We start from the raw sequence: 24,334 nt of genomic DNA, 5'->3' as shown, positions 1-24,334 counted from the left end.
CCTGCCCTGTGGATTTTGGACTCTGTGTTCCCACGGTCACGTGAGACACTTTTATAAATTTTATATTTGCAAGTGTTCCCTGTTGATTCTGTTTCTCTAGAGAACCTTAGCTAATATATATATCCATGGTCATAACTTTAACGTGGCCTTAAGCTAGACTAAACTAAAAAGTGTTTATGAATTAACAATATGATTCTGGTTTACTTATATTATTTGAGCTTTTCGATATTTCATAAATTATTTATTGGGGAGAAAATGAAGTGGAGAAGTTATTGAAGTTAGCATCCCTTTATCTAGAATGTATCATATCCCCCTAAACCAAGTTTTTATTATTATTAATATTAGAGCACATGTAGGCTTGCAGAAAGTCCAGAGTTCCCATATATCCTCCTCTCTCACACACAATTCCCCCCATAATTCACACTTTGCTTTACAGTTACATTTGTTACAACTGATGAAACAGTAGTATTACAATTCTGTTATTAATTTTAGCCCACTGCTTAAATTACAAAGAATGAATACTCTGTTACATAGTTCTATTTTTTTTGTGTGGTAACTTACATACAACCTGAAATTTCCCTTAATGGAAATAATCTCTGTGCTGGTCTGAATCTGTTAGGTACCTCAGAGAAGCTTAAGTTCTTTTAATCCAATCATATGGGCCCTACTGATTATTTTCATGGAGATGCGATGCCATTCATTCAAGGTGGGTCTTAATCTGCTTACTGGAGTCCTTTAAGAGCACTCGCTGAGAGACAGCTTAGACAGAAATTCCCTGGGAGACCCTAAGCAAGAACCCACAGAAACTGAAAGAGCCACTGGAGTGAGCCAAGGGTAGCTAAGAGATGAAATTCAGAGCTTGACCCAAAGAAGCTAAGAGAGGATCCAAAGATACTTAAAGAGCGAAATGATAAGAGAAGACCTTCAGGACACAGGAGTAAAAGCCACTGGCATCAGAAACTGAAAGCAATGGAACCAGATGCAAGGACCAGCAGACGTTGGCCACATGCCTTCACAGCTGACAAGATGTCCCAGATGCTGGCAGCCTTTCTTTAAAACCTAGGTATCATTCTGTTGATGCCTTAATTGGGACATTTTCATAGCCTTAGAACTGTAAAGTTGTAATTTAATAAATCCCCTTTGAAAAAGCCAGCCTATTTCAGGTACAGTGCATTCCAGCAGCTTCAGCAAACCAGGACAATCTTCTTTCAAAACATACAATTCAGTGACTTAATTACATTCACAAAATTGTATCACCATCATTCATTGCCAAAACTTATCCATTATCCCAAATATAAGAACTATATCAACTAAACATCAACACCCTCTTCCCCTTCCTCATCTGGTCCCTAGTAACCTGTATTCTAGTTTCTAACTTCATGAATTTACATATTCTTTATGTCATAAGTGAGATCATATACTATTTGTCCCTTTTGTCCAACTTATTTCAATCAACATGATATCTTCAAGGCTTATTCATGTTGTAGCATGCATCAGAACTTCATTCCTTCTATGGTAGAATAATATTTCATTGTTGCAATGTATATGATCATGTCATCTGCCAATTACAGGAGTTTTACTTCTTCCTTTTCCATTTAGATGCCTTTTATGTCTTTATTTTTAAATTGCTAATTGCTCAGGCTAGAAATTTCAGTACAGTGTTGATTAACAGTGGTGACAGTGGGCACACCTGTCTTGTTTCTGAACTTAGGGGAAATGCTTATACTCATTCACAATTAAAAATGATGTTAGTTGTGGGTTTTTCATATATGCCTTTTATCATTCTGAGGAAGTTTCCTTATATTCCTAATTTTCTGAGTGTTTTTATCAGGAAGGGGGGGGGGTTGAATTTTGTCAAATGCCTTTCCTAAGCCAACTAAGATGATCATATAATTTTTTTCCCTCCCTGCTTTATTACATTAATTGATTTTCATATGTTGAACCACCTTTACACATATGGGGTACATCTCACTAGTTCATGGTGCATAATTAAGACAAATGCTATTGGATTTGGTTTGCTAATATTTTGTTGAGGATTTCTGTTTCCATATTCATTATGGATACTGGTCTGTAATTTTTTTCTTGTGATATCTTTATCTGGCTTTGGTATTAGGGTGATGGTGGCCTAATAGAATGAGTTAGGAAGTATTCCTTCCTTACAATTTTCTAGAAGAGTTTGAGCAGTATTGGTGTTAATTTTTTAAATGTTCAGTAGAATTCACCAGTGAAACCATCTATTCTCTGTTGGCAGATTTTTGATTTGATCTATTTTACTTGTTATTAGTCTGTGGAGATCTTCTATTCTTGAGTCAATGTAGGTAGGTTATATGTTGCCAGGAATCTGTCCATTTCATCTAGGTTACCTTATTTGTTGGCATACAATTATTCAAAGTATCTTTTTACTTATAGTCTATTTTGTCTTATATTAGTTTAGTTACCCCAGCTCTCTTTGGGATACTAATTGTCAGTCTAGCTAAAGGTTTTATTGATCTTTTCAAAGAAACAACTTTGGTTTTGTTGATTCTATTATTATTTTTTACTCTTTATTTCATTTATCTTTTCTCTACCCTTTGTTATTTCCTTCTCCTCCCTTTGGGTTTAGTTTGTTTTTTTTTTTCCTAGTTCCTCAGAGTGTGAGGTTAGGTCTGTGATTTGAGCATTTTCTTCTTTTTTAATGTAAGTATTTAGAAATAGAAACTTTCCTCTGCTCAAGTTTTTTTTTTTTTTAGTTTAAAACAACACAAATTTATTATATTACAGTTTTATAGATCAGAAATCTAATCAAGGTGCTGGCAGAGCTTGTTCCATAGGAAGCTTCAGGAAAGAATCCATTTTCCAACTTCTAGAAACTGTCTACATTCCTTGGCTCATCGCCCTTCCTCAAATCACTCTAACTTCTTACTTCTCTTGTCACATCTTCTACCATGGTCAAATCTCCCTCTCTGCCTCCCACCACTTATACAAACACTTATGATTACATTTAGCCCATCTAGATAATGTAGGCTGATCTCAAGATTTTTAATTTAATCACATCCGCAAAGTTTCTTTGCCATCTAAGGTAACACTCACAGTTTCTGAGGATTAGGGGATGGATATTTAGGGAGCCATTATTCAGCTGAGTATGGCCTCGTATAAACTCTTTTGCACTATCTTGTTGAAGAATGATGGGAGAGAACCCACAGTAGGGTTATGAGTGTTCCTAAATGAAGATCTGCAGAGAAATGGGTGAATTTATGATCTGTAACCATTGTGATCACTCTGAGACCATCATAAACTGGCCTCATCTCCATTAGCAACAATTGCTCCATCTCAACACTGCTTTCTTTGAAATGCTCTGTAGAGCTGAAGCTGGATTCCTTATAACTTGCTCATCCTAAAAAACAAACTATTAGAGATACTAAAATGCATGTTTTTTACAGAAATGAGATGTTTTTCACAAGGCTTTTTGGTCTACCAAGCATAGTTGTGGTCCAGGTAGCCTGAGCATGATCAATGGCACGCCTGCAGTATGTAATGGCATCTAATTCTTGTTTAACACTAAATTCTGCAAAATATCCTCACATCCTTTAGCCTATTTGGGCATAGGAAAAGGAAGACTTTGTTATTTCAGTTATACAGATAAGTACATTGAGGCTCAGAAAGGTTAAATCACTTGAACAAGGTGGCCATACAAAGAGTTACTAGCACTGTACCAACCCCAGGGCAAACTCAATCCCAGGGGGCTAAGAAGGATCCAATCCAATTGATCCCAGGATCTTAGTCTATTGTTGAATTGGCCTTGGAATCCCTGTGTCCTCAGCATGAAACAGACTGACCCCCACTTACAGAAGGTTCCTACCCAGGGTTCAAAGCTAAGGGCAGATTAGAAATTTAAGGAATTCAGGAGGTAAGAGTTGCTGGCAAGTCAAGGGTACAGTGAGGGGTAACTGGGATGGCAGAAGACTTAAAGAGTGTGTATGTCTGCTCTGTGTGGCTGCCAACTACTAATTTTCCACAGCAGCAAGAGGGCCAAGCCTGCTTAACTGAGAGGTGGCAGCAGGGACACTACTCAAGATTCAATTTAGGATTAGATCTGACTCCTGTGAGGGGATTTCTAAAATATCAGGGATTGCTAAGAGTGGCCTGGCTCAGTCTCCTGCCAGGTCTGTACACATACAGTGGGGAAGCACAGTAATTCCAAAGCTTATGCTCTTATCAGCTCCACTACACTATATTTCTGGAGTCTTTTCCGAACCTCAATTTCTGCGATATTCATGCAGCTCAAGCCTGGACTCTGAAACCATACTGCCTGGGTCCAAAGCCCAGCTCTGCCAATCACTAGGTGTGTGTGTGACCTTGGGAAAATCCCTTAATTTCCTTATGCTTCGATTTCCACATCTGCAAAATGGAGATAATAATTGAACCTATCTCAGAGGGTTGTTTGAAGGATTAATGAAGTTACATTGTCTGGCACATGCTTCTATATTATTATCTTTTTGTTTTCTTTTTCCCACTTCTAACTAGACTTTTTGGTTGTTCCTTTTCCCCTCACTTAGTAACTATTAGCAGCCTTCAGACCTATGACCTGACCCTCTCCTACCACATCCACTTGTTCTTGGAATTTACTTCTCCACATTAATCTCACTCAGTCTATGTAAATGACTTATTTATAGTTTATATCCTCTCTCAATCTCTTGTTCTCTCTATCACCAATAATCAAGGCTTTGATATGGAAATTTTATCTTAAAGACATGTTTGAGAAAATATTCCTCAAACTTTCATGATTCTCTAGCATTTTAATAGCTTCAATTTTTACATCTAAGTCTATGATCTATTTGGAAATTAGTCTGATATTACTATGAAATATGGATGCAGAGTTTCTTTTGCCCAGAGATGGCTACCCTGTGACCTAACATAATTTAATGCTCACTTTTAGAAACTCACTTCCTAAGAACCACAGAATTGACTTAAAAAAAAAAATCTTAGCTGATATTTTTATTTGGATCACATTAAATATGTAGTTTAACTTCAGGGAACTGACATTTTCATGGGGGAAAAAAAGAATAAAATAAAATTAGGTCTCGGGCAGGCAATGGTGGCTCAGTGGTGGAGTTCCTGCCTGCCATGCCAGAGACCTGGGTTCAGTTCCCAGTGCGTGCCAACGTTAAAAAAAAAAAAAAATAGGTCTCTATCCATATTGTCCTAGTTTGCTAGCTGCTGGGATACAATATACCAGAAACAGAATGCCTTTTAAAAAGAGGAATTTAATCAGATGTTAGTTTATAGTTCCAAGGTTGAGAAAATGTCCCAATCTAAGACATCCAGGGAAAGAAACCTTGGTTCAAGAAGGTTGATGAAGTTCAGGGTTTCTCTCTCAAGTAAGAAGGCACATGGCGAACACAGTCACAGTTTCTCTCCATCTTGGCTTCCTGTTTCATGAAGCTCCCCAGGAGACCTTTTTCATCTCCAAAGGTCGCTGTCTGGTGGACTCTGCTTCTCGTGGCTATGTCGTTCTGTTCTACTCTCTGAATCTCTTCATTCTCCAAAATGTTTCCTTTTTTATAGGACTCTAGAAACTTATCAAGACCCACTCAAATGGATGGAGACATGTCGTCACCTAATCCAGCTTAACAACCATTCTTTTTTTTTTTTTTTTTTTTTTTTTTTTTACATGGGCAGGCACCGGGAATCGAACCCGGGTCCTCGGGCATGGCAGGCAAGCACTCTTACCTGCTGAGCCACCGTGGCCCGCCCTTAACAACCATTCTTGATTAAATCACATCTCCAGGGAGATGATCTGATTACAGTTTCAAACACACAGTATTGAATAGGGATTATTTTACCTTTATGAAATGGGATTTTGATTAAAACATGGCTTTTCTAGGGTACATACATCTTTTCAAACCAGCACACATATTAAACCCAAAAATGAACTTCAAATGGATGAAAGGTTTAATATGAAAAATATAACTATAAAAATTAATATAGAAAAGTAAAGGTGTAAGAATAGCCATAACAATTCTGAAAAAGAATTTGGAAGTCATTGTCAGGTTTCTTTAAAAGTCTGTTGAAATTTCTGAATTGAATCTTTTTTTTAAAATTCATTTATTAATTAAATAAATTAATAAACTAAAACATCAATATGTGATCATTCCATTCTACATATTTAATCAGTAATTCACAAAATCATCAGTTTCATATTCATCATTTCTTAGAACATTTGCATCAATTCAGAAAAATAAAAAGACAAAAGAAAAAGAAATAAAACAAAAACAGAAAAAAAAAGAGTATACATACATACCTCTTACCCCTCGCCTTCACTGATCACTAGCATTTCAAACTAAATTTCTGAATTGAATCTTTATAGAATTTATATATTAATTAGAGATTAATTTATGGGACAACTGGAACCCTACTTTTTTGATGTCCTCTAGCAACATTACGACCCTAAGTAGGGAGATTTCCCTCTTTATGTTTGATGTTTTATTTCAAAAAATAAGTAAACACTTTTGGGTGTTTCAAGCATTTTGCTAAAGCCCAACTTAAACTGAGTTTTAGATTCCTGGATATTACTGTCATTTATTTGTTCAATAAATCCTTGGTTCTATAATGCCTTTTAAAATCCTCAGCAGCAGTAACACCACTTTCAGCTTGCACACTTTCTAGTGTGTCTAGAAACACATTCTGCTTTCTTTCTTTGTCTTGATTTTATATACCTATCATATATTTTTAAAATTGGCTGAAAATTCAGCTCTGAATAAGCAAGGTTTTACCTTACTTTAGAGAATTAAGAATAAATAAACTTTCCTCTCATCTGGTGGTCTGAAAGTGAGGTGTTTTTATCTCATATTCTACTGAAAAGTGAACTGGAAATGTATCATCAACTTTTTTGTTTGTTTTTGCACGGGCAGGCACCAGGAATCGAACTTGGGTCTCTGGCATGGCAGGAGAGATATTATCAACTTTTGAAAATTCAATTACTAAAGCTTAATTACAAAGCTATTTTGAACAAATTATTCTATAATAATGATGATAAGCATAGAAAACATTTCTATAGTGCTTACATGTTCTAAGTATTTTATAGACACACAATTGAATTCCCAACGATTCAGAAGATACTTTTGGATTAAAGTATCCTATGGTCTTCAGAATAAATGCCAATTGTTAATGTACAGACAAGTAGGATAAAAAGGATTTTAGGTGTCACAGTGTTGGCTATCATAGAATTGAGCATAAATATGAATTTGCTAAATTTAAGGTGAAATTTACTATTATCAAATTCACAAAAATACACAAAGATAGCAAGTAAGAGATACTATGAAATTCTGCCTGAATATTAAGTTTTGGTATATTAGCTGGTAAAAGGCTTGGTTTGCCCATAAATCTTATTTGTGAGTCATCCTTAAATATAATGCATTAAAAGACAACATTAACAAGAAGTCAAGTAAATCTTTAGTGGACTTATGAGTAGAAAGGTTTTACATAATAAAAGATAGAAAACAGATTTTAACAGCACTCTTAAAAACAGCTGATTTATAAATTCATTTTATACTAAAATCCTGAGAACTAAAAATACTTTCACATTATATGGAAGATTTCAATACTACATTAATTAAAATTCCTCTGAGAGCAAGTTTATAAAGTTGATAGGAATTCAGAACTTTAATAATTAAAGCCATTCTAAAAGATTTTGACAATAGGTTAATTATATGAAGATTTGCCTCAAATTTTAGTTTATGTATTACTTTTATGTATTATATATTTATGTATTACTTAAAAAATTAATCTGTAGGTCTTCATTTAACACTGAAAAGATCTTTGAGTATAATTTCAAAAGTTTATGGGTAGGGAAAGGTATATGGAAATCTCTATACTATTTTAGCAAATTTTCCGTAAGTCTGAAATTATTTGAAAAAAAAAGATCCCGTCCCCCAAGCCGTTTACTCTGCATGTACTAAAAGCACTGAAAATTTAGGGTTTTTAATGAAATACTGCTATTTACCTTAATACTCATAAGTGATTTTCCTTTTAACGAGGCTATTAAAAAGAAGTATCTTTTCTATTGATAAATTAAAGACAAACCATTCTCTTTTCTTCCCCTACCTCTAGCACATCTATACCAGAATATACAAATTAAAAAAAAAAAAAAAAAAAGAACAGGGTAGCATTATACGATACAACTATTTTAGAGAACTGTTTGGCAGATTATTTTAAAATAAAACATTTTTCTACCCTATGACTCTATTCATAATAGCTTCAAACTGGAAACAGGCTAAATGTCCACAGTAGGTAAATTATTAAACCTTATTATATTCATTCAGTAATAAAAAGGAATAAACCACTGATACACACAACAAAATTGATGAAAACATAATGTTGAAGGAAAGAAGCTTGATGCAAAAAAGTACAAAACTGTATGAATCTTATTTATTTTTAGCCCAAGAACAACAAAACTAAGTTATGGTGATAGAAATCAGAAAGCATTTGCCTCTTCAGGGATAGTTGTCGAGAATGACTGGAAGTGGTAGAAGGAAACTTTTTGGGGTGATGGATCATATTTCATATCTTTTTTCAATATATGCAATAATTATATATCACAAAAGTAATGAATGTATGTTATACTTCAACTGAAATGAAATTTTACTTCCATTAGAAATACATTCTCTACAAGAAAAAATAACGGGTACAAAGATTGAATAGGTGCAAAGATTTAAATTCAGGAAACTTACCTTTCTAAGAGCTGATCATGTTTTTCTAAAGCATGCTTTTCAGCCATCACTGCTCGGTCCTTCTCAGTCATGGCATTATCCCTCGCTTCTCGGAGATTTCTAAAATTAAAAAAAATTTCAGTTATTTCAAATGTATAAATATCCAACTCTTAAAGATTCATAAACGTGCTTGCTCTGAATTGGACTATCTGTTGATCTTAAGCATCCACTCACCCCAGGTTGGTGACCCAAAGTGTGTATTAACCTGCCTGGTTTGGTAAGTTTCTGCAGCAGCTCATAGCAATGTAGGTATAAACATGGTCTAATTCTAAATGTCATGCTACCTTTCTCCACAACCTTTCCCCAGATGGGTCAAAGAGTAGACTAATCAGTTTGTATACACAGTAACTCATTTAATTCTTACCATAATCCTATGAAATACAACTGAAGAAATTGCTCCCATCTCCACAAGAAAATTAAGGTTTAGGGAGCCTAATAAATGTTCTATAAAATATTTTATGTGAAAGATAAAATACAGAGATTACAAGAATCAAAATGTAAAAGAAAATAAGGAAATGGGCAAAAGAACATTTAAAATGATAGACCTTATAATCTCAGTTGTAGAGAACGGGAAGAAAAGGGAACAAAGAAAGGGCACAAACTTTAGGAGAAAATTGAGAAGGCAAGGACTGGCATTTTGATAACATGACAAACAAATTAAATGAAGTAGTTATTCAAGCAAGATGAATGACTACAGACTGCCATAGGAGAATGGTGATCCAGAAGGGACAAAAGTGTTTACAGAGGTAGAATTTCAGTTGATAACAAGACCCAGGATGTGAGCATTAGAGTGGCTAAATGAAGTAGGATTGAGATGAACAGATGAAGGTCAATATCCACAGAGGGGTCAAGGAAGTATGAGGCTAAGGTGTTAGATGAGTTATCCACTTGATGTGGTGATGACAGGAGGAAATAAAATCAACATAATGATTACATGTAGTGCCAGTCCTCAATGAAGAAAGGAGAGGGTCCAAAAGGTTGGAAGGTAACACAGTGAGTAATTAGGAGATATACTGCCAGACAATATAAGCCTTAAAAGGTCAGATTTTTTTCTAATTAAGAAAAATACCAAGAGCACTTTATATGTTCTCATTGGTCATCTGTATCTCTTCTTTGGAGAAATGTCTATTCATGTCTTTTGCCTATTTTTAAATTGGGTTGTTTGCCTTTTTGTTGTTGAATTGTAGGATTTTTAAAAATTATTTATTTATTTATTATTATTACTTTTTAAGGATTTCTTTATATATCCTGGATACTGAACTCTTATCAGAGTTTCCACATATTGTCTCTCATTCTAGAGGTTGTATTTTTAATTTATTCTTGATGTACAAAAATCTTTACTTTTAATTAAGTACCATTCATCTATTTTTTCCTAATCTAAGTTCCTGAAGATGTTTCTCTATGTTTACTTCTAGGAGTTTAAGAGTTTTGTTTCTTATATTTAGGTCTTTGATTCATTTGTATCTGATATGAGTAGGGGATCCACTTTCATTCTTTTGCAAATGGTATCCAACACTACTTGTTCTCAATGAGAAAGAGACAATTCTTCAACTGACTTTTTTTTTTTTTTTTTTTGGCATGGGCAGACACCGGGAATAAAACCCAGGTCTCTGGCACAGCAGGCGAGAACTCTGCCACTGAGCCACTGTTGCCCGCCCTCTTCAGTTGACTTTTAAACTTCTTAAGTTAATTTCTGAGAGAGATAAACAATGTATTCTGCCACTGATAATGATAATAACAGCAAACACATATAGAGTTCTTACTATGTCTGGAACTGTTATAAGCATTTTACATAAAAGAATTCATTTAATCCTCAAAATAATCTCACAAAGTAAAGGTTGCATTAGTACCTCCATTTTTATAAATGAGACAACTCAAAACTAGCTGGTGAGACAGGGACCCCAAATATGAACCAAAACATCTGGCTCTAGTTCACACAAGCTTTCCCTTTGGGGAGCTCTGATACTATGTGAAAACATATATTACATGATCACTTCATAATACAAATACAATTAAATGAAAATGGGCCTCAAAGGAATTGTGAATTTATTATATGCCTGCTTTTAGGGCCCACAATACATAACAAGCTCTTTAAAAACTAGACTAAGATGGCAAATTTAATCAATAAATGTGTATTTTGACTGTTCCATTAAAAAAAAAAAAACCTAGACTAGTTTAATAAAACACCAGATGGATTGTATTCCTACTACAGGTAAAATAACAACTGTCATATAACTAATAAATTATCCATTTCTAAAAGTTAAATGCATTAGATAATGTAATACAAATACAATTATAGAACAGATAGGAGGGATTCAAATGTTCTTCAAAAGAGAATTACTTGTGTATAGAAAGATTACTGATTTTTGCACATTGCTGAATTTATCAGCTCAAGTAACTTTGCTATAGATTTCTCAGGATCTTTCAAGTATAGTTTCATGTCATCTGCAAATAGTGAAAGTTTTACTTAGTCCTTTCCAATTTGGATGCCTTTTCTTTCTTTGTTCTGCCTGACTGCTCTAGCTAGAACTTCTAGCACAATGTTGAATAATAGTGGTGACAGTGGGCATCTTTGTCTCATTCCTGATCTTAGGGGGAAAGCTTTCAGTCTCTCTCTCCATTGAGTACAATGCTGGCTATTGGTTTTTCATATCTTCCCTTTATCACTTTGAGGTAGTTATCTTTGATTCCTATCTTTTGGAGTGTTTTTATCAGAAAAGGATGTTGAATTTTGTCTAATGCTTTTTCAGCATCAGTTGAGATGATCATGTAATTTTTCCCTTTTGATTTGTTAATGCGCCATATTACATTAATTGATTTTCTTGACTTGAACCATTCCTGGTATAAACCCACTTGGTCGTGGTGTATAATTATTTTAATGTGTTGTTGGATTTGATTTGCTAATATTTTGTTGAGAAATTTTGCATCTATGTTCATTAGGGAGCTGAGCTGTAGTTTTCCTTTCTTATAGGATCTTTACCTGGCTTCAGTATTAAATGTTATCAGTTTCATAAAATGAGTTAGGTAGAGTTCCTTTTTCCTCAATTTTTTTGAAAAGTTTGAGCAGGATTGGTGTTGGTTCTTTTTGGAATGTTTGATAAAATTGCCCTGTGAAGCCATCTGGCCCTAGGCTTTTCTTTGTAGGAGGATTTTTCATGACTGATTGAAGTTCTTTACTTGTGATTGGTTTATTGAGATCTTCTATTTCCTGAGTCAGTATAGCTTGTTTGTATGTTTCTAGAAATTTGTCATTTCATCTAAGTTGTCTAGTTTGTTGACATATAGTTGTTCACAGTATCCTCTTATGACTTCTTTTATATCTTCAGGGTCTGTGGTTACACATCCCTTCTCATGTCTGATTTTGTTTATTTACATATCTCTTTTTCTGTCAGGCTTGCTCGTGGCCCAACAATTTTATTGATTTTCTCAAAGAACCAACTTTTGGTTTTATTGATTCTTTCTACTGTTCTTTTGTTCTCCCATTCATTTATCTCTGCTTTAATCTTTGTTATTTCTCTTATTCTATTTGCTTTGGGGTTAGTTTGCTGTTCTTTCTCAAGTTCCTCCAGGTGTGCTGTTAAGTCCTGGATTTTTGCTCCTTGTTTTTTAATATAGGCATTTAAGGCAATAAATTTCCCTCTCAGCACAGCCTTTGCCACATCCCATAAGTTCTGATAAGTTGTATTCTCATTTTCATTTGTTTCCAGATAGCTATTGATTTCTCTAGGAATTTCTTCTTTGACCCATTGGTTGTTTAGGAGTGTGCTATTTAATCTCCATATATTTATGAATGTTCTCGTTCTTTGGTGGTTATTGATATCCAACTTCATCACATTGTGATCAGAGAAAGTGTTTTGAATAATTTCAATGTTTTTAAATTGATACAGACCCGTTTTGTGGCCCAACATATGCTCTATCCTGGAGAATGTTTCTTGAGCATTAGAGAAGAATGTATATCCTTGTGTTTGGGGGTACAATGACCTATAAATGTCTGTTATGTCTAATTCATTTATCAAATTATTTAACTTCTTTATTTCCTTGTTGATTTTTCTGCCTGTTCTATCTATAGAGGAGAGTGGTGTATTGATGTCTCCTACTATTATTGATGAAACATTTATCATTCCCTTCAGTTTTGCCAATGTTTGTCTCATGTACTTTGGTGCTCCTTGATTGGGAGCATAAACATTTATGACTATTATACCTTCTTGGTATATTGACTATTAATTAATTAGAAAATAGTGTCCTTCTTTGTCTCTTATGAGTCTTTACATTTAAAGTCCATTTTGTTTGATATTAGTATAGCTACTCCTGCTTTCTTCTGGGTACAACTTGTGTAGAAAATATTTTCCATTCTTTCACTTCAACCTATTTGTATCCTGTGTCTAAGATGAGTTTCTTGTAAACAGCATATAGCTGGATTGCATTTCTTAATCTATTCTGCCAACCTGTAGCTTTTAATTGATAGTTTAGTACATTAACATTCAAAGTTATCACTGGAAAGATGTCTATTGAATCCACCATCTTATCTTTTTAAATTTTATTTGCCAGATCTGTATATTCTTTTCCCTCCTTCTCTTTTTATCCTTTAAGTTACCCTTACTGGTACTCCTCAATTTTGTGTCCTCCTCCAGACCTCCTGCACCTGCCTTTTATATTCAGCCGGCAGAACTTACTTTAGTATTTCTTGTAGGGCCAGACTCTTTTTGACAAATTCTTTCAGGACTTGTTTGTCTGTGAAAATTTTAATCTCTCCCCCATTTTTGAAGGACAGTTTGGCTGGGTACAGAATTCTTGGTTGGATGTCTTTCTCTTTCAGGATCTTAAATATATCACACCACTGCCTTCTTGCCTCCATGGTGCTAGTTGAGTAGTATGAAATCAGTCTTATGTTGTTTCCTTTGTATGTAGTAGACTGTTTTCCTTTTGCCTCTTTCAGAATTTTCTGCTTCTCTTCAAAATTTGACAGACTGATTAGTATGTGCCTTGAGGAAGGCCTATTTGGATTTATTCTGTTTGGAGTTTGTTTGGCTTCTTTGATTTGCATATTTATGTCCTTTATAAGGGATGGAAAGTATTCCCCCATTATATTCTCAACTATTCTTCCTAGTCCTTTACTCCTCTGTTCTCCTTTTTGGACACCAATGATTCTTATATTTGTGTGCTTTGTTTTCTTTATCATTTCCCTGAGATCCAATTCAAATTTTTCCTTTTTTTTCTTTTTTGCCATTTTGAGAGTTTGAAGTCAGTTATCACGTCCTCTGTATCACTTATTCTTTCTTCTGTCTCTTCAAATCTGGTGTTGTATACCTCTATTATGTTTTTTATTTGGTCAAGAGTCTTTAATCTCTGTGATATCTCTTATTTTTCTATTTATTCTCTCAAATTCCTCTTTATGCTCTTCTAGTGTCTTCTTGATCTCCTTTATGTCATTTGCCATCCCACTTATTTTATTAAGTAGAGTTATATGAAAATCTTTGATTAGTTGTTCCACTGTCTGTATCTTCTCAGATGTTTTAATTTGGTTGTTAGGCAGGTCTTTATCTGTCTGCATTGTGATATGTTTAGTGATTTTCTGTGGTTTTTATTGCATATAAATATCTTGATTGAATTACTTTGGGAGTTGATTTCTTTCAGTAGTCTAAGGCCTTGTGTTTGTGGGATGAATGTGTAGCAGGGAACAGGGTATGGTGTGGGGTAAAATAGTGCAGTGATTCATTTCAGGGCAGGTATAGGCACAGGTTGGGAATGTTATGCTGGTGCTTGTGAACATGGGTGCCCAAGGGCCAAGGAAGATGTAGTTGTGTGGGGTAATGGTCTAGGGGTCGTAACCCTGGTATGCGCTGGTTTAGGGTGTGGTGCCCTTTGTGCACATGCGTAGAGCTGTGGCAGCAGGTCAGTGTTATGCCTTCGTGTGCTGGGGGGCGATGTGACTTGGTTGTGCAGGTCAGCACGTTCTTAGAGCTGGGAAGTGTGAGTGAGGGCCTTGCGCATGCATAGGTCTAGGACAACTACAAACTGACATTCCTAGAACTGAAGGGTGTAATTGGGGGACTGTGTGCATGCACGGGCCTAGGAGTACCATAAACTGAAGCTCCCAGAGCTGTAGGAAATAGGGGGGCCATGCTCATGCGCAGGTCTAGGAGTACCATAAAGTGATGCACACAGCTCAGTGGGGGCAAGGTGAGACTATGTGACACTATGGGTGGGGGGTGGGGGTAGCTTGGTTATGGAGGTTAGCACCCATAGCCTTTATCTGCTGGCAACAGCCTGCAGGGAACAGGGAAGTGGAGGCAGTGATCGGGAGGGGTGCAGGAGAGGTGGAGTGGGCTGCACTGGGGTGGAGGTGTGGGGTGGGTACCTACGCTGGGGGCTGGTGAGGCAGGGGCATTTGGAGCACGGGGAATGAGAGTGAGTGACGGGGTTTGAGTGCATGAGGTATGGGGTGAATCATGGATCACAGGGCTGTGCTGGTGAGGTTAGTGCTTTCAGGCAACACGGCCTAGCTTACTTCCTAGTCCCCAGCTCCCAATCTGTGCACTCAGCATGCTCCGTGCCTCTGTGCCAGGCTCCAGCTTTCTACTATTCAGTTTCTCGGCCTCTGCAACCCTTAAACCAAATTTTGAAATTTGTATAGCAGACAACTTAATATACATAAGTTTATCAAAGCGTTTCACAAGCTGAAACTTGAACACGGCACTACAAAATATAACAAAACACTTCTATATACAGCATGGAACATATTTTCTTACTACTATAAAATAAATTTCATCGTTTTAATGGGAAAAATTCATATCTGAAAAGAGGTAAGAAAAATGTTAGAATGAGAAAAACTTTAGAAAACCTTTGAAATTCTAATAGGAACAAATTAGAGTTTGTGAATACCAATAGCATGTTTTAGCCTGAATAAACATCACTAATGCCTTAATAACTTGAAATTTATCAAGAAAAAAACAGTGAAAAAAGGATGGTTGTTGGAAGAGCTCAGCAGGGTCAACTAACTCATTCTTCTTGTGATTCTGTAAAAAAATATTTTTGGTTTATTAGGGTGAATACATTTTTTCCAGTCAGAACAAAAAGGAATTGAAACAGGCTATTTATACAACATACTTATTTAAAGGGAAAAGGTTTGAATTAATCACTTCTACCTCCAGATTCTTCTTCCTGTACAAAATATAAAACTGTTCATTTTCATATTTGATACTTTTGTTTATGAAATGTCATAGAAAGGTTGTACGTGGACTATCTGTTGTTTGTTTGTTTTTTTATAAATAGTAACTGATAATTTTACTTTCAATTACCAGATAGTTGACAAGGACATAAAAACAAAGAGAAGAAAGTGGAACTTTTATTTAATAAAATTTCTTGGGGGGAGTTATTAATTTTAAGAGTAGAAACTTTTGAGATCACTGTTAACTGAAAATGCTACATTTCCCTATCTTCTAATTTGAGTCAGTGCTTGTGATAGTTAATTACATGTTGTGCTGGTTTGAAAGGATGTATGTCCCCTAGAAAAGCCATGTTTTAATCAAAATCCCATTTCATAAAGGGAGAATAATCCCTATTCAATACTATATGTTTGAAACTGTAATTGGATCATCTCACTGGAGATGTGATTTAATCAAGAGTGGTTGCTAAACTGGATTAGGTGACAACATGTCTCCACCCATTTGGATGGGTCTTGATAAGTTTCTGGAGTCTTATAAAAGAGGAAACATTTTAGAGAATAAAGGAGTTCAGAGAGAGCAGAGGATGCTGCAGCACCATGAAGCAGAGAGTTCACTAGCCAGCGCTTTGGAGATGAATAAGGAAAACACCTCCTGGGGAGCTTCATGAAACCAGAAGCCAGGAGAGAAAGCTAGATGATGCCATATTCGCCATGTGCCCTTCCAGTCAAGAGAGAAATCCTGACCGTGTTTGCTGTGTACCTTCCAGGTGAAAGAGAAACCTTGAACTTCTATCAACCTTCTTGAATCAAGGTTATCTTTCCCTGGATGTCTGTGATTGGACATTTCTATAGACTTGTTTTAATTGGGACATTTTCTCAGCCTTGGAACTGTAAACTAGCAACTGATTAAATTCCCCCTTTTTAAAAATCATTCTGTTTCTGGTATATTGCATTCCAGCAGCTAGCAAGCTAGAACACATGTGTCATCTTGGTTAGGTTATGGTGTCCTGTTGTTTGGTCAAGGAAGCACTGGTTTGATTACTACCGTGAGGGTATCTCAGAGATTAATTTAAATGATTAGCCAGTTAATGACATCTATGGCTGACTGTACATTCAACAAAGGAGACTGCTTTCAGCAATGAGAGGGGTCCTGCATCAATCAATTGGGGGTCTTAAAAAGAGAACTAAGGATTTCAGCAGTCAGAAAGAAAGATTTCTGTTTCTACTTCAGTCATCCAGCTTCTCCTGAGTAATTCAACGACAACTTTATCAAGTTTTCAAGTTGTGGTCTCTCTGCTGGAATCTGGATTGGCCAATCCTCATGGTCATGTAGGTCAATTCCTATGATAAATCTCTTAATATTTACATATACATTCTGTTGGTTGTTTCTCTGAAGAGCCTTGACTAATATAGATGCTGGTACCAGGAGTGGTTCTTGAGAAACAGAATCTTAATAAGATGAGATTTCTGAGTTGGTTCTGGGGTTTCTGAAATTGGTTCTCTAATCTGATTAGACTAAAATGCACTAATGACTGTTTCCAATGATCAAGAGGGCACTAATAGTCCCTGGCATGAAATGGCAGTAGAGATATGCAAAATATCATCATTGGCTACTCCTATGCAAACAAATGCAAGGCACTGGAAGACAGTGCTAAAGTGTTGTAAGGTTAAAGAGTATAATGATATTGGCTGGTTGCTCCCAAGTATATTGGATAAAGTTGTAAGGAGAGGGTGTGCTCAAGATTTCAAATTCCCAGCTCAAGCACCTCATTTAGGACATGAAGGTTTCTATGTGTGCACTGAAAAGAAACACATTTCTTATAGCCGCAGACTTGAGATGTCTGAAAAGCAAATGTAGAGTATCATTGTGTGAGTAGCTGAATTATAATGCAAATTGAGTTACCAACCTTGCAGGGTATCTGCTATTAAAAAGTGAGGGTATTAAAAAAAATGGGATTCTGAAAATTGAAATGGAGATATATGGGCTCATGCTGATAATGTTAGTGGTGATAAATTCTGCTGAGTCTTTTTTTCCAGGTAAACTTGTAATGGTTTGGTTTAAGAAATCATTCATCCCACCTCTATCTAGGTTTCAAGGAGTTGGGAGTGATTAACTATATTAAATACTGCTGATAGGTGAAGTTAAATGAGAAATGAGAACTTGACCACTAGATTTAGCAACACGAAGATCTCTGGGGCTGGAACAAGAACAGATTTGTTGGAGTGGTGTGCGGGCAAAGGTTTGACAGTAGATTTCTAAAAACAGGGGTAAAGAATGAGCATATAAAATTCTAGGAAATTTGCTGCAAAGGGAGCAAAGAAATGGGGCAATGGCTAGAGTGGAAGTGGAGACAAGAAAGGCTTTTTAAAGATGGGGGAGATAACAACATGTCTATTTATAGTTGGGAACTATTAGGTAGAAAGGGAAAAACTGACAATATAGGAAACAAGGGGGGAAATTGCTAGAGTTACAACCTTGAATGGGAGAGAATGGAAGGGCTCTAGTACACAAATGGAGGGTGTGGCCCTTTGGAGAATAGTGTCAGTGGTATAGGCTCTGTGAAAAAATTATACCATTTTATAGAAAAATAAAGATCTCTTTACTAATTTCCAAAATTATAAATGCTTTTATAAAAGTTCTAATGAGAAAAAGTGTAACAAATAAGGTATCAATGGCTGAGAGAGTTCAAATAGAGTCAAGAGGCTACCCTGGAGGGCACTCTTATGCAAGTTTCAGTTAGACATTACTACCTACCATAACCTGTCAAACCCTAACCAAAACCATTCCTGCCAACCTAAAGAACACCTAGGGCAATACATAAGATTCTACAAAGTTTCCATGCACAAGGGTAATTTTCCAGAAACCTACATCTTCCAGATGGGTCCCTGGACCAGATAAATCCTGAAATGCAGACGGGCCAGACTCTCCAGAACATCATCTAGTTCCATGCCCCTATCCCGTATTACTGACAACCCCTTCCAACATGAAAAAGTTAGACTGGGCTCAGCCCAAATACCCCTAAAGAGTGTGAGAAAGAACAAAGGTGATGGTGGAGTTACACAGAGAAGGGTGAATCATTATGTTGATATTTCTTTTAGTCTCTAGTATCTTAGAGTAGATAGAAGTAAAAACCTAAAATTGTGGAATTGTAACCTATACCAAATTCTGAAATCTGTTCTACAACTAATTATTGTGATGTGCTTTGAAATTATTGTTTTTTTGCATATATGTTATTTTTCACAAAAACAGAAAAAAAAAATTTACTCTAGCCTCCAGTGTTTTGGAGCACCTAGAAGGAAAAATCTGAAAAAGTGGAATGTAATCCATAATAAACTCTGAAATCTGTTCTGTAACTACTTATTGATGTGCACTTTGAAAATCATTGCTTCTTGTTTCTTTTCTTTGTATATATATGTATATAATATATAACATATAAAATATATATGTTATATTTAACAATAAAAAACTTAAAAAAGAATTCTAATGATTCAAATCAAGCCCTCAAGTATAGAGAGGAATTTTTAAAGTACTGTAAAAGACCAAGTTTTTCTTCTAAATAAATTAAAAACAAACATAGTTGGGTTAAGAAATTTTTAATGTTCATTGATGAAATAATGTTTTTTTTTTTTCAGGAGAACTTTTTTTTTAATTAAGGTGAAATTTGCACATCAGACAATCAGGCATTTAAAAGTGTAGAATTCAGTGGTATTTAGTGGTATTTCAGGGTTGCGCAAACACCAGCTCTCTCTGGGAATGGAATTGCTGGATCATATGGTAATTCTGTGTTTAACTTTTTGAGGAACTGCCAAACTTTTCCATAGCAGCTGCACCACTTTACGTCCTCACTAACAATGTATTAGGATTCTTATTTCTCCACATCATGGTCAACATTTGCTATTTTCTGCTTTTGTTTTTGTTTTTTTTAATCTATAATAGCATATTAGTGGATGTGAAGCAGTATCTCATTGTGGTTTTGACTTGGATTTCCTGAATAACCAATGACATTGAACATCTTTTCATATACTTGTTGCTAATTTGTGTATCTTCTTTGCAGAAATGTCAATTCAGGTTCTTTCTCCATTTTTATTCTTTTTTTGGTAGTTGAACAGCCATTGTATTTTTTTTTTTTTCAAAAATGGCCATAGGTATTTATTTCTGAATTCTTAATTTTTTTTTCTTTTTCTTTTTTTTTTTTTTTACATGGGCAGGCATCGGGAATCGAACCCGGGTCCTCTGGCATGGCAGGCAAGCATTCTTGCCTCCTGAGCAACCGTGGCCCGACCTGAATTCTTAATTTTATTCTATTGGTCTATATGTCTGTCCTTGTGCCAGTACCATGGTGTTTTGATTTCTGTAGCTTTATAATAAGTGTTAAAATTGGGACATGTGAGTCCTTCAGGTCCATTCTTCTTTTGCATGATGTTTTTTGGCTGTTCAGGATCTCCTATCCTTCCATATAAATGTGATGATTTTTGCAAAGAAGGCTGTTGTAACTTTGATTGGGATTGCATTGGATCTGTAAATGGCCTTGGGTAGAATTGACATTTTACAATATTTGCTCTTCCAATCATGAACATGGAATGTCCTTCCATTTATTTAGGCTTTCTTTTGTTTCTTTTGTCGGTGTTTTGTAGTTTTCTGTGTACAAGTCCTTTACATCCTTTGTTCATTTGTTCCTAGATATATGATACTTTTAGTTGCTATTTCAAATGAAATTTTAGTTTTAGATTGTTCCTGAAAGTGTATAGAAACACTACTGATTTTTTGTGTTGCTCTTGGGACTACAGCTTTTAAATTATCAGTTCTCAAGTTTTTTTTGTTGTTGTTCTAAGGATTCCCCATTATAGTCTTAAAATTATTTGAGAACCTCTAATACAATTTATTTATTTTATTTGATTTTTTTTTTAATTAACGGAAAAAAAGAAATTACCCCAACATTTAGAAATCATACCATTCTACATATGCAATCAGTAATTCTTAACATCATCACACAGATGCATGATCATCGTTTCTTAGTACATTTGGATTGGTTTAGAAGAACTAGCAACATAACAGAAAAAGATACAGAATGTTAATAAAGAGAAAAGAAATAAAAGTAATAATAATAGTAAAAAAAAAAAACTATAGCTCAGATGCAGCTTCATTCAGTGTTTTAACATGATTACTTTACAATTAGGTATTGTTGTGCTGTCCATTTTTGAGTTTTTGTATCTAGTCCTGTTGCACAGTCTGTATCCCTTCAGCTTCAATTACCCATTATCTTACCCTGTTTCTAATTCCTGCTGGACTCTGTTACCAATGACATATTCCAAGTTTATTCTCGAATGTCCGTTCACATCAGTGGGACCATACAGTATTTGTCCTTTAGTTTTTGGCTAGACTCACTCAGCATAATGTTCTCTAGGTCCATCCATGTTATTACATGTTTCATAAGTTTACCCTGTCTTAAAGCTGCATAATATTCCATCGTATGTATATACCCCAGTTTGTTTGGCCACTCTTCTGTTGATGGACATTTTGGCTGTTTCCATCTCTTTGCAATTGTAAATAATGCTGCTATAAACATTGGTGTGCAAATGTCCGTTTGTGTCTTTGCCCTTAAGATCTTTGAGTAGATTCCCAGCAATGGTATTACTGGGTCGTATGGCAATTCTATATTCAGCTTTTTGAGGAACCGCCAAACTGCCTTCCACAGTGGTTGCACCATTTGACATTCCCACCAACAGTGGATAAGTGTGCCTCTTTCTCCGCATCCTCTCCAGCACTTGTCATTTTGTTTTGTTGATAATGGCCATTCTGGTGGGTGTGAGATGATATCTCATTGTGGTTTTGATTTGCATTTCTCTAATGGCCAGGGACATTGAGCATCTCTTCATGTGCCTTTTGGCCATTTGTATTTCCTCTTCTGGTAGGTGTCTGTTCAAGTCTTTTTCCCATTTTGTAATTGGGTTGGCTGTCTTTTTGTTGTTGAGTTGAACAATCTCTTTATAAATTCTGGATACTAGACCTTTATCTGATATGTCATTTCCAAATATTATCTCCCATTGTGTAGGCTGTCTTTCTACTTTCTTGATGAAGTTCTTTGATGCACAAAAGTGTTTAATTTTGAGGAGCTCCCATTTCTTTCTTTCTTTCTTCAGTGCTCTTGCTTTAGGTTTAAGGTCCATAAAACCGCCTCCAATTGCAAGTTTCATAAGATATCTCCCTACATTTTCCTCTAATGTTTTATGGTCTTAGACTTAATGTTTAGATCTTTGATCCATTTTGAGTTAACTTTTGTATAAGGTGCGAGATATGGGTCTTCTTTCATTCTTTTGCATATGGATATCCAGTACTCTAGGAACCATTTATTGAAGAGACTGTTCTGTCCCAGGTGAGTTGGCTTGACTCCCTTATCAAAGATCAAATGTCCATAGATGAGAGGGTCTATATCTGAGCACTCTATTCGATTCCATTGGTCGATATATCTATCTTTATGCCAATACCATGCTGTTTTGACCACTGTGGCTTCATAATATGCCTTAAAGTCCGGCAGCGCGAGACCTCCAGCTTCGTTTTTTTTCCTCAAGATGTTTTTGCAATTCGGGGCACCCTACCCTTCCAGATAAATTTGCTTATTGGTTTTTCTATTTCTGAAAAATAAGTTGTTGGGATTTTGATCGGTATTGCGTTGAATCTGTAGATCAATTTAGGGAGGATTGACATCTTAACTATATTTAGTCTTCCAATCCATGAACACAGTATGCCCTTCCATCTATTTAGGTCTTCTGTGATTTCTTTTAACAGTTTTTTGTAGTTTTCTTTATATAGGTTTTTTGTCTCTTTAGTTAAATTTATTCCTAGGTATTTTATTCTTTTAGTTGCAATTGTAAATGGGATTCGTTTCTTGATTTCCCCCTCAGCTTGTTCACTACTAGTGTATAGAAATGCTACAGATTTTTGAATGTTGATCTTGTAACCTGCTACTTTGCTGTACTCATTTATTAGCTCTAGTAGTTTTGTTGTGGATTTTTCCGGGTTTTCAACATATAATATCATATCGTCTGCAAACAGTGATAGTTTTACTTCTTCCTTTCCAATTTTGATGCCTTGTATTTCTTTTTCTTGTCTAATTGCTCTGGCTAGATCTCCAACACAATGTTGAATAATAGTGGTGATAGTGGACATCCTTGTCTTGCTCCTGATCTTAGGGGGAAAGTTTACAATTTTCCCCATTGAGGATGATATTAGCTGTGGGTTTTTCATATACTCCCTCTATCATTTTAAGGAAGTTCCCATGTATTCCTATCTTTTGAAGTGTTTTCAACAGGAAAGGATGTTGAATCTTGTCAAATGCCTTCTCTGCATCAATTGAGATGATCATGTGATTTTTCTGCTTTGATTTGTTGATATGGTGTATTACATGAATTGCTTTTCTTATGTTGAACCATCCTTGCATACCTCGGATGAATCCTACTTGGTCATGATGTATAATTCTTTTAATGTGTTGTTGGATACGATTTGCTAGAATTTTATTGAGGATTTTTGTATCTATATTCATTAGAGAGATTGGTCTGTAGTTTTCTTTTTTTGTAATATCTTTGCCTGGTTTTCGTATGAGGGTGATGTTGGCTTCATAGAATGAATTAGGTAGTTTTCCCTCCACTTCGATTTTTTTGAAGAGTTTGAGGAGAGTTGGTACTAATTCTTTCTGGAATGTTTGATAGAATTCACATGTGAAGCCGTCTGGTCCTGGACTTTTCTTTTTAGGAAGCTTTTGAATGACTAATTCAATTTCTTTACTTGTGATTGGTTTGTTGAGGTCATCTATTTCTTCTTGAGTCAAATGGTTGTTCATGTCTTTCCAGGAACCCATCCATTTCATCTAAATTGTTGTATTTATTAGCGTAAAGTTGTTCATAGTATCCTGTTATTACCTCCTTTATTTCTGTGAGGTCAGTAGTTATGTCTCCTCTTCCATTTCTGATCTTATTTATTTGCATCCTCTCTCTTCTTCTTTTTGTCAATCTTGCTAAGGGCCCATCAATCTTATTGATTTTCTCATAGAACCAACTTCTGGTCTTATTGATTTTCTCTATTGTTTTCATGTTTTCAATTTCATTTATTTGTGCTCTAATCTTTGTTATTTCTTTCCTTTTGCTTGCTTTGGGATTAGTTTGCTGTTCTTTCTCCAGTTCTTCCAAGTGGACAGTTAATTCATGCATTTTTGCCTTTTCTTCTTTTCTTTTTTTTTTTTTTTATAGATCAGATGCAGCTTCATTCAGCGTTCCAAGATAATTACATTACAATTAGGCAGTATTGTGCTGACCATTTTTTTTTTTTTTTTAGACGTCATACCATTCTACATATGCAATCAGTAATTCTTAAGTAATTCTTAACATCATCACATAGATGCATGATCATCGTTTCTTAGTACATTTG

At 35.4% G+C, this 24,334-nt stretch overlaps 1 protein-coding gene across 8 annotated transcripts in view; it reads right to left on the bottom strand.

The window, feature by feature from the left end:
* PIBF1 (progesterone immunomodulatory binding factor 1) overlaps positions 1–24,334 on the bottom strand; it is a 341,226-nt gene that overhangs the window by 176,339 nt on the left and 140,553 nt on the right. For all 8 annotated transcript variants that reach the window (XM_077158415.1, XM_077158414.1, XM_077158416.1 and 5 more), the window contains one exon: positions 8,709–8,807. In XM_077158415.1, the coding sequence (XP_077014530.1) occupies positions 8,709–8,807 (99 nt within the window). The remainder of the gene's footprint in view (positions 1–8,708; positions 8,808–24,334) is intronic.

This window comes from Tamandua tetradactyla, chromosome 4 (assembly GCF_023851605.1).
Source record: "Tamandua tetradactyla isolate mTamTet1 chromosome 4, mTamTet1.pri, whole genome shotgun sequence".
In the NCBI taxonomy this organism is placed as follows: Eukaryota; Metazoa; Chordata; class Mammalia; order Pilosa; family Myrmecophagidae; genus Tamandua; species Tamandua tetradactyla.
The sequence above is the reverse complement of the archived record's forward strand: the minus strand, read 5'-3'. Positions and strand labels throughout refer to the sequence as shown.